The sequence below is a fragment of the Trichoderma aggressivum genome (assembly GCF_033847375.1).
Source record: "Trichoderma aggressivum f. europaeum strain CBS 100526 chromosome Unknown scaffold_040, whole genome shotgun sequence".
Taxonomy (NCBI): Eukaryota; Fungi; Ascomycota; class Sordariomycetes; order Hypocreales; family Hypocreaceae; genus Trichoderma; species Trichoderma aggressivum.
In genome coordinates, this window is record NW_026946406.1 from 341,828 (window position 1) to 352,854 (window position 11,027).

The 11,027-nt window shown below is 47.6% G+C and overlaps 3 protein-coding genes across 3 annotated transcripts; all 3 read left to right on the plus strand.

The window, feature by feature from the left end:
- Positions 1–895: 895 nt before the first annotated feature.
- Positions 896–1,881, plus strand: Triagg1_8370 (uncharacterized protein; the record flags this gene model as incomplete). The annotated part of the gene is made up of 2 exons (XM_062903209.1): positions 896–1,018; positions 1,087–1,881. 2 exons carry the CDS (start codon positions 896–898, stop codon positions 1,879–1,881), a joined length of 918 nt encoding a protein of 305 aa, XP_062752780.1.
- Positions 1,882–5,109: 3,228 nt separating this feature from the next.
- On the plus strand, positions 5,110–7,074 carry Triagg1_8371 (uncharacterized protein; the record flags this gene model as incomplete). Its single annotated transcript, XM_062903210.1, has 7 exons — positions 5,110–5,224; positions 5,281–5,412; positions 5,464–5,586; positions 5,652–6,070; positions 6,127–6,298; positions 6,408–6,789; positions 6,867–7,074. 7 exons carry the CDS (start codon positions 5,110–5,112, stop codon positions 7,072–7,074), a joined length of 1,551 nt encoding a protein of 516 aa, XP_062752781.1.
- Positions 7,075–9,499: 2,425 nt separating this feature from the next.
- On the plus strand, positions 9,500–10,772 carry Triagg1_8372 (uncharacterized protein; the record flags this gene model as incomplete). The annotated part of the gene is made up of 3 exons (XM_062903211.1): positions 9,500–9,578; positions 9,665–10,273; positions 10,414–10,772. The coding sequence occupies 3 exons, from the start codon at positions 9,500–9,502 to the stop codon at positions 10,770–10,772; spliced, it is 1,047 nt and encodes a 348-aa protein (XP_062752782.1).
- Positions 10,773–11,027: the final 255 nt, after the last annotated feature.

The following is an 11,027-nucleotide window of genomic DNA, read 5'->3' on the forward strand; positions in this document are numbered from 1 at the left end:
TGAGCCATTATCTACACGTGTGCTTATTCTAAATCTGCACCTATGAAGCATGACAGTTAGCGGTCAGCATGCTGGCTGTGTTGGCTGTAAGACTGTAACATGGGACATGCCATTACGTGGTAGTCGACCAGGCTGCTGGCGAGTCAATTAGATGCGCATAATAAGAATTACATGAGGTACCAAAAAGGGAATAAAGACATGTAGCGTAACTCTGTAGTATTCACGGTGTACGAATAATTCGAGATATCATATACAATGTGGATAACCATTATCTTGCCATATTCCCACTAGCGTCTTGTAATACATCCAGCCGTCTCATCTTGGGCGTCCACGATCACCTTGCAACCAACAAGCATGTGCTTGATCCACATTTGCCGCATGCCGCACGCCGCACGCCGCGATTCTTTTGGTTTATCAGTGCGTAATACTAAGTAAGATTGCTGTCCAGCTAATACGCCTGTGCCCTATACGAGATAGGTCGTTTGAGTTAATATCGCTGCCCTTGTCGAATGCTACCTCGCTATCTGTCAACTACCAGATGCATTCATGCCTCGGACCTGGTCTCATACACGATGACATGCGGGCCTCAAGGATTCTTCTAGTAATATCTTACCGTGCAGCGCTGCAGGTTGTCTCCACATGATTAGAGCCGGCAGGGAAGCCGGAAAACTGACCGACATATGTAGAATCTTACCGAAAGGGTCGCCGTTGAAAAATTACATACGATAACAGATAGAGTGTAGTTGGTGTTGATTCACCACTTGCCTTGATAGCATATCAGTCTGGACTTCCTCTCTTTAACGCTGGTCAAGGAACCCAAGTTCTTTCCCATTCTCATCTCTACACTTCGCCTACTCATACTTGTTAGCTCTCGTCCAGTCCAGTTTTTGTCAAAATGCATTTCACTACGCCCCCTAAGTCTGAGCCTGTTGAATTCACAACGCTGGATGGACTGACTCTCCGTGGTCAGCTATATGCCGCATCCTCGCGAGGTCCTGCGGTTATTATGACTCCAGGCGTATGTCGTTGGACCATGTTCACCTTTACTGTTCTAAATACAACTTGCTAACTTGACAAACTACCCAGTGGAATTGTGTCAAGGAAATGTTGCTGCCAGAGGTGGCCGAGAGATTCCAAGCTGCCGGCTTCACAGCCCTTACTTATGATCCACGCAATCTCGGCGAGAGTGACGGGATGCCACGTAATGAGATTGACCCTGCGAAGCAAGTCGAAGACTACTCAGATGCCCTCACATATCTTTCAAGGCATCCAATGGTTGATCCATCCAAAATTGCATTTTGGGGCATGTCATTTTCTGGATCTATCGCTGCTTGTGCTGCGGCACTGGATAAGCGAGCCAAGGTCCTCATCTCTATATGCCCCATGACTGTTTTCTTCACCGACGAGAAGCGACAGAAGATCCTTAGCAAGGCAATTATGGATCGTGTCTCTCAGTTGAAGGGCAACCGCCCCTTCATGCTGGTGCCCTTCACCAAAACTGGCGAAAACCCAGGTGGTCTTGCCCAAGGAGGAGGGAGAGAGGCTTATGAATTTATGAGCACTGTCAAGGATCACGGCGCTCCCAACTATGAAAACCACACAACTATTCAATCTTACTACCGAATGATGATGTGGCAGCCATGGCCGCTCTTTGAGCATGTTGATCCCACTCCCGCCATGGTCCTGATCCCTGATGGGGACCAGATTGCAAAGCCGGAAGATCAACGGCGCATGTTCGATGCTCTCTCTGGGCCAAAGAAGCTTGTTTTTGCTCGAGGGAAGGGCCATTTGAATGTTCTGAGCGGAGAAGACGCAGAGATGCTCATTCAAGAGCAGGTAGAGTTTATGAGGGACGCGTTTGAGGGAAAGCCGATTTCATAAAAGGCTCCGGAAACGAATCATTCTTGTTGTACGAGTTAGCGAGCGGTTGGTTTTGTATTTTGATTTTTGCATTTAGATTTTTGAGCAGAGTGATCAAGCTCCTGGATAGACGATAACTTAATATTAGAATTGACCAATTTGAAAGAACACGAGTTTGAAGTTCCTAACAGTTTATTGATTCGAAAGATCCTTTGGTTCGTGCGGATGAAATCACAACTTGATTCAGACCCACCTTAATGATCTGTCGTGTTGTTTTGATATTCAGGGGTAACCCAGGAGGTGCAGAATTTTCGAGTGTGCAGTTTACATGGACAGCTTCATCTGCGCTATTACCCTGTAATAGAATATACAACTCAGAAGCATCATCAAATTTATAACGGCCAACGGCCATAAAAGCCTCAAGCATCACCGGGTTCCGTATATGTTGTAAAAGCCTTGCTCATTATGAACGGCAAAGTTGGTCAATTCTTTACGTGGAGTAATGGTATAACTACTTCTTAATTAAAAAAAAGAAAAGAAAAGAAAAGAAAAACTGCCGATGATAAAGACGACTTGTCTGTATGTTACTATTGCAAGGGAAATCGTCTCTCACTGCCAATGATGGCCGTGTCAGCTTCGGGGAAAAATTACCAAATGAGCACCGGTCCATCCGGCTTAGACTCGCATAATCCGTTATGGATCCAAAGACTCGGCGGGTCACTTTGAATGCGACAGTACAAGGTCCCTAGTAGAGAAGCCCGAAGCAGACAACAATTACAATGCACTTCCTGCATGTACAGAATCCCAGTGACTCGCAACACATTCGTCCTAAAAGATGGCTGTAGGGGTCTCAAGGCACCCTCCAACCGGAAATCACGCATCACCGTCACATGAACACAGCCTACGAAAGACACACCGTCACTTTTGTGTGTATGCTACCCACTGTTTTGTGTCTATCATTTCTGAATTCCATCTTTTCCCACTCCCCCATAGCTACTGTACAGTACGCACCAGATCTTATGGCAACCAGGGGTGAGGCGTCGCCAAGCTTTCTCATATTTACTCATAGTGTAATGGTAACAACATCCTTGACAGCGATCTCAACCTAGAAACCACTCCAATTACCGCTCATGAACCCTTGTATTGTTCTCTCCTTGATTCCCTTTGAAACAAGATTTGTTATACTAGTTGGAGCATCCCTTGAACGTTACCACATGTCTGCTTTGGCATCTACTCAAACGCCGAAGATTATTGCCGGCTTACATGCATTTACTTGTACAGGGCTAGACATCCCCTGTTGTAGGAGTTCACCACATGCACCTTGATTGATTGAAAATAGCGCTGTCTGCAACCGCTGGAACCTTGTGAGATAAGGCTAGCTGGGTGCTAGCCTCAAGGGGTCAAGGATTGAAGCTAATGTCGCGCTATGTACAGCAAAGGATTCAAGTTTGGTGGCAACACAAAGCCAAGGCTTCGGGACCTCATTGCAACGGTAAGCTCACAGCTCAGGAGGATCAACAAAGGTGCATGTTGCTGCCTGTCGGGCGGAAACCATTCGTATTACCTCTCATTTAAAGGGAGGGAGGATCAGGAGCCGTAGTCGAAGCGCTGTTGCTGCAGGTGTCCTCGTATCGCAGTAGGAATGGTCGTGTATCACTTGGTACTTGAGACAAATCCTGCCGTTTCGCAATTGAGACTATGATGGCGAGATTACTCGTACATCCTGCCTCCCGAGCTAATAAACGGAAATCTGCTGCGGAGGAGGCTCTACCCATGCAGAGTACGGAGGAAGACCGCGCCATCCTCTCAAAGCTCTTGACTACAAGTATATGGGACGGGATTTTACCGCAGGGGAGACAAACAGCCCATGGAGTCCACCCTGGTATTCTCCGACCGTTACACGCCCCGACTGCCGCTTAGTACATTCAAGCGCATTTACCAAAGCCGATTGAATTTAGCCGGAGACATGGGTGGCCATGCATGCTGAGGCTATATAGGTAGGCACCTTTACTAATCTACTCCCTAGTAGGTAGTACTCGTATGAGACATACATGTACATATCATTAGCCTTGTGTGTTGAATGCAACGTCTCAAATACTACAGACAGCATGTACATAATGTACCATGCATGCTACCACGAACGTACCTGAACATGGGAATGCTGTCGTTTCTTGGCCATTACGATAGCTTTCCGATGAACAACCGTGAGTTGACGGATTAGAAGTATGGATAGGCTATCTATTGGGTATTGCAGGGGAGATGTGCGACAAAATCATGAGGAATAACTCGAACGGATGATGACATAACGATTCGGTTCACGCTCTTGATCCAAATCTGTGATGTGCTCTAAATGTAAGCAGGTTGAAAGGTTCATCTCGCCCTGCGCAGCACTCAGCTAAGGTATTGACACGAATTTCAGGTGTACTGTGTTCCCTGCAAGGATCGAGCGTAAGCAACAGTCAACAGCGCTAACACGGGCGCGCGGGAGACGGACGGCACGATCGCCGCGGAACGATTGCGATGTGTTCTTATGTCCTCCGATAACTCCATAGCGCCGATTGGGACAAATCTAACCATTACCATTAGGGGACTAAAGTCGACGGGAGGGCGTTTTAGAGCATGATGCGTGCTGACTGTCTTGACTGCTATTCAAGCCACAGCTAGGCGATAGGCAATGCTTCATGACGTGACCATGGAAGCACCGTGGAAGTTTTATGGGGTTCTTGGACCTTGATATGACGGATTATTGTTGCAGAGAAAAACTACACCGTAGCCGCATCAGGGTTAAACAAGATCTGACATTCGTGCTGAGTTCCGCCGAGATTAGCAGCGATTTATCGTCAGGAACAATGCTTAGTGTCAGCTGCAAGGCTTACCGTGCATAGAAGAGGAAAGTACCTAATCAACGCCTGAAGTGTGTTGGCAAGACCATGAGGACACAGTACCTAGCCAAACATGACAGACGGTTGTTGCCAATATTGAGCGGAGAGTCGGTGTTAATCCTGCCTGCTATGTCTGCTTATTCCAAATCGCTGAATCTAGAGACCGGGGCTGAGAATCCTGGAATGGTGGGATTACTCGTACTATGCCCATGCAGCCCGGCCAAAACGGGAATACCCCCTCAGCTACATGAAGTTCTTGTCGGCTGTAGCGCTCTTGCGGAGCCCATAAAAAGGATTAGGGGGCAAAGCTCGGTTCTGAATTTGATATCTCAAGTTTCCCTGCCTACCTTCCGTTTAGCCAGTCATTATGTGGCCGGAACTTCGTTCCCGACTAGAGTCGGGGCCCCTTCCCGGCGGGCTTATTCTTATTATTCTGGTGTTGAGTTATACCGTTTACCTAATCGGCCTGGGCATCTACAGAGGTGAAACCTTCTCGTATAGGAAGTTCGCGGTGGTTGATATTGACATAGATTTCTAGTGTATTTCAGCCCTCTTGCCAAGTTCCCTGGTCCACGTCTTGCTGCACTCACATCGTGGTACCAGGCGTACTATGACATTTGGCTTGGAGGCCAATTCTTCAAGAAATGCGACGAGTTGCAAAAGATATATGGTAAGCAAGGCCGAAAAAGTTCTTCCAGACCGAGCTCACAGTTTTCCCTAGGACCCATTATTCGCGTCAATCCTCACGAGGTGCAGGTTTTTGACCCCGAATTTATTGATACCCTTTATACAAGCAACTCGCAGCGTCGGGATAAATACAAATGGACTGGCCGCTCGATTTTGTGTAAGACTCACGTGGCAACGCCAGTTTCGTATTCAGTAAAATAACCCCCCTCGCCTTACTCACAGTACCTGAATCGTTGGTTGCGACGGAACCTCATGATTTGCACCGCAAGCGTCGTGCGGCCTTGAGCCCGTTTTTTTCCAAGGCAAGCATTCGGCGTCTAGAAGAGCCCATTCAAGAAACGCTGGCTGCCATTTTGGCTCGTATGAAAACGGCTAGCAAATCAGTAGAGGTGATGCCGATGAGCCTCATTTACAAGGCGGCCACGAGTGATATCATCACTAAATACGCATTTGGAAACTCTACCGATTATGTCAATCGCAAAGACTACAACGTTGGCTTTTTCGAAGCTGTCGACGCCAACTTTGGCATGGCATGGCCGATGACTCACATCCCGTGGCTAGGGCCGTTGATGAACTCAATCCCTCCGTCCGTCATGGGAATTGTGTATCCTGGCCTCAAATCCCTATGGCAAATGCATCACGTGAGTAGCTACGATTCATCATGCGTTGTGGGCGTCAACTAACTTGGTGTGTGCAGCAATGGACAAAGCAGATTAAGGAAATTGACGCCACCAAGAGCAATAATGATGGACCGCATTCCACAATTTTTCATGGCATACTAAGCAGCAGTCTACCACCGTCGGAAAAGGAACCGGCGAGGTTGCGACAAGAGGCGCAGTTGGTGATCCTTGCTGGCCAAGATACTACAGGTAAGTGATCGGTCAATTATCCAGGGATATAAAAGACAGAGCCGACTAATTCACACCGGGAAAAAAATGACAGCTTACACGCTGGCCGCGACTACCTATGAGCTACTAGCTAACCCCGACAAGCTTGCTAAGCTCAAGGAAGAGCTTGTAGCCGCCCTTCCGGACCCCGACACTGTGCCTACCCTCGCTGTTGTTGAGAAATTACCTTATCTGAATGCCGTGATTCAAGAAGGACTTCGTATGCACCCTGGAGCTCTGGTTCGTATGACCCGCGTTGCTCCTGACAACGAGCTGGTCTATAACGACAAGACATCCGGCCAAAAATGGGTTATCCCCAAAAACACCCCGATCACTATGACTGCCCTTCCAATCCAGATGAACGAGAAGATCTTCCCAGATCCCACCAAGTTTGAGCCTGAGCGCTGGCTAGAGAACCCCCGGTTGGACCGTTACTTGCTTACATTCTCGAAAGGCTCACGAATCTGTCTCGGGTCAGTCTTCTCCAGTCGCTGCATTAGGCAGCTCGACTTTAAAATGGAGTAACACTGCAGGCTAACCAACGTGCTAGGTTCCACTTGGCATACTCGGAGCTCTACATCATACTGGCGGGCCTTTTCCGCAAGTATGACCTGTATGACGGGACTGGCCGCCAGAAGACCCCCACGATAGACCTATACGACACCGTGCGCGAGCGAGATATAGATGCCGTGATCGATCTGATTGTACCTTACCCAGCCAAAGGTAGTAAGGGCTTGAGAGTGGTTGTTCGTGAATAGATACGGAAGTCAAAGCTCGCGGATTGAACTCTAGAGGCCAGTTGTCCAAGTACTTCAGATAGCATACAATGTGACCGTCAGGTTGGAAGTTCATACAACATCAAATACACATCGAGTTACCTCACCAACCAATCCCAAGAATTTATAATTACTGCCTATGTGCATACGGCGCGTCGCTGTAGCTAGAGCATTTTACTGTTTTCTTTTCCGCAAAAAGAAACCCTGGATTAAAAAAAAACAAAAGGAGGGAGGGGTGCGGAGGATGTTAGATGTGGGACTATCCGATGGCACGTCAAGATCGCCAACGTTTAATTTGTCAACTCGCCAGGTATTACTATCATCCCGTAGATATCCGAGCACATGCCTTGTGGGAACACCAGGATACCGTATATGTATGTATAACCTCGCAAAACTCATTTGTGGGTCTCTCCATAGTTATACCCTGTTTTAATCGAGAGAAGCAATGGGCTTACTTCCTCACGTTGGCATGTTATACTGAATGTTGCAAGGTTACATGGTACATGTACACCCCGCAAGCATCTATTTTGTTAGCTTGGTACTGATCGTCATCAACTTGCTGATGGCATCAAGAAAAGTACCAAGCTAAACAAAGTAGATGCTTGTAGGGTGTAGTGTAACACACTGACGAGTGGGGGTATGCACGTCTTCGCGCAAATCTCAATGCAAACATGGGCATCTTTACTCCGTCTTACCCTGAAGCCATTACGATCTGTCCGATAAGCAGGGGATATACATGTAGTGACCTCTCAGGGTATGGCCGGACTAACCATAGGTACCGAATTACCTCGGAAGATTCGCCTGTGGATCTCTCCAGTATTAAACCTAGTTTTCGCCTAGAGAAGCAAGAGGCTAGCTTCCTTACGTTAGCAACTGCTTCATGAGGAACGATCCATAGGCGAATTTTGCGAGGTAATACGGTAGTATGGACTTTTTTTTTTTAGAGAAATTTTTTCTGTAGTATTAGTCTTTTTGTTCACTCTGTTAGCTAGCCTAACACGCCCCTTGCTACACCCAGCAGCCTGATCTATTAGAGAGGTTCCGGGCGCCAAGTAATACAACAACAACAACAACAACAACAACAACAACAACAATAACAACAACAACAATAATAATAACAACAACAACAACAAGCAGGGGACGGATATGAACGGAAGTCGCACCAAGGGCCCCTGCTAATACAGCTCGTGAATCAGCGGGATGCTACTATCAGAGAACACATGAATCATTACATGTGCCCTGCGCCCTTTCGCCATAGTTGCAGGATTACCGCAATGAACTTGATGACATAACCGGAGTCGCTAGACTGGTCTTGGCAGGGAGTCAGTTTATCCTGGTAAGTATTATCGTGTTCGCTTGAGGATTTAGCCAGTGGGTAACCTCGACGGAAAATTGGCAGAGTTCTTTACATTATGCAAGTTGGATATATCACATATCAATTTTTCAATATAAAAATTGCCATTGAAATTTTACAAAAAAATATTACTATAAATTTTTTTTAAATATAAAAAGAAATTACCCCCATGGCGCAGTGAGTGGTATAAACCCGGATATTATAAGGCAGTTACTTGTAGTTTGAATCTAGTTGTGGGACCCTATACTAAACTATAGAAGCACGGCTTTTCACACCACCCAGCAATTTTTCAAGACATTATACGCTCGGAGTGATTTGCAAATCCATCAGGCTGAGATCCGAGCAAAAGTGAAGTTCCACACTCGCTCAAGAATTATATAGCCTTATACTCGTATTTATCTGACAAAATCTCACCCGCTGCGGAGCGTGTACATGTCAACGATGTATGTAGGTATTCCAACATACCCCGGGCCGCTCACTGTAACAAGACCCCTGCCTTATCCTTGTCAGCGGTACGCCTCGAACGGGCATGTCAGACATTGCCCAATGCTGCCTGTAGCAGCACCCGAGGCACCTGTGGCCTATGCAAGTCCAGTCCACTACATACATGAGGCTGCTGTGTTTGGCTGGTATTTGATACCTATCACATCCCGCCCGATGTACCGACGACGGGGCCCAGCACGGCACCGTACTACGTGTTCTATATCGACCAGAAGCGCCGGCATTTCAACGACGAGTCTTACGCAGTGCAGCAGTGCCCCGTAGACGTTTTCTACAGAGTTTACAAGGGGCATAGGTGACATCAAGATTCCAGTCTCCACGCCTACCTGCATATCTCTAGGGTGGATACTTGTATGCGGCTTAACGTTCATACATGTACCTAGGTAGGTAGTACGTAAGTACTTAGGTACTTACTTACACTGCCCTAATGGCAATGCCATCGAGATACTATAAGATTTCACGGGTCGTTTATTACATATAGCATTCAACCCAAGGTTTCAGACTCTTTGTATAATGAAAGACTATAGACCGAGCAATAAGATTGACGTAACAATGGCTATGCCAGACGGTCCGCTGGAGCGCCGCCGTATTCAGAACCGTATGGCGCAGCGTCGGTTCCGGTTCCGCCAGAGTACGTGCAACTGTCCTAACCATAACCAAGCACTCTCAATGCATTGACGACGTCTCACAACTCGGCGTAAACTACAGGAAATCAAGAGCAACGGAACACTATTGAGTTGGGCGGACAAGTGCAAAATACCACAACGTCGTTGTGTCATGAAGCTGCAAACCTAGATGATTGGCTTGATAACTTTTCGCTACCCACAAACGATGGCTCATCAATGTCGGTTGACTTCTCGGCCTCTTTGACTTGCGCAGGAGGTCTGAGCGAAAGCTTTTCTTTGATAGAGGGCCATCACGGACACGGATATTTTACAGGAGTGGATGCCAACGGCAATTGTATCCCATACGCCATCTCAGAGCCAGTCCACAGCACGGTATCAACGTCTCCGAGCAATTCGACAACTCTTGATGTCCTTGGGTCAGGCAGGATGCAACATCGCAACACATCACCAGCCCAATCGGAAAACCTACATTATGTTCCCAAGGAGAAAAACTCAGAATCCGCAACCACAGCTACCACCGATCTGATCAGGACATCCAATTTCAGCTCACCAGATCGATCTATTGCAGGAGCGCCCGTCGAACAAGCCAGCGCAGGAACGAGTCCAGGGACAGGTGATGAAAGTGATATCAACAATCCCGGGTGGCTCAGCGCATTGCACATAGCAGCGAAGCGGGGCCACGGTGGAATCGTCCGACTCCGTAAGTGGCACCCTGAATATGAAAGCAACCCTATGAGTTGGCGTTTTTTTCATTCATTGTCACGTCTTTTACATAACCAACGTTTACGAAGGGGGGGGGGGGGGCTATAAGCTGATAATTGCTGACCGTGACTATTCTAGTGCTACAAAACTGCATGGATACCAACGAGAGAGATAGCGACGGCTTGACACCGCTGATGTATGCCGTCGCTGGTGGTCACGAAGAGGTAGTCAAATCGTTACTAGCCCACGGTGCCCGCCTTGGAGATGTCGATGGCCGTCGCCGCTCGGTATTGCACTGGGCCGTGCTGACGTGCCGCGAAAACTTGCTCCGTCTGTTGCTAAAGCATGCGGCTACCGACGATCCTCTCCTTATCGACGGCTATGATGAGACAGGCCGCACGCCCTTGCATACTGCAATAGCCTCTGGTTTCGAGGCTGGAGTCAGCATACTAGTGGAGTTTGGTGTCAACTTATATTCAAAAGCCAGGAAACCCTAGGGAGACCTCCTGAATACTTTATACAGCACCAAGCGGTCCAACAGTCCAGGGAAATTCATTGAATACAGTTATAGCTATTCAAAATATAGAGCGCAAGCGAGATCTCTTGATGCCCCTTCGTCTGTGGCCGACCAACTCGGAGTATGGAACAACACAAAGATGATGGGAGTTGAAGATTGTGTGGAGCGCACCTAATTCGGCATAACCGAATTCGGAACCAACGGGGCTGCATCGAAACGAATCTCGCATCTTTTG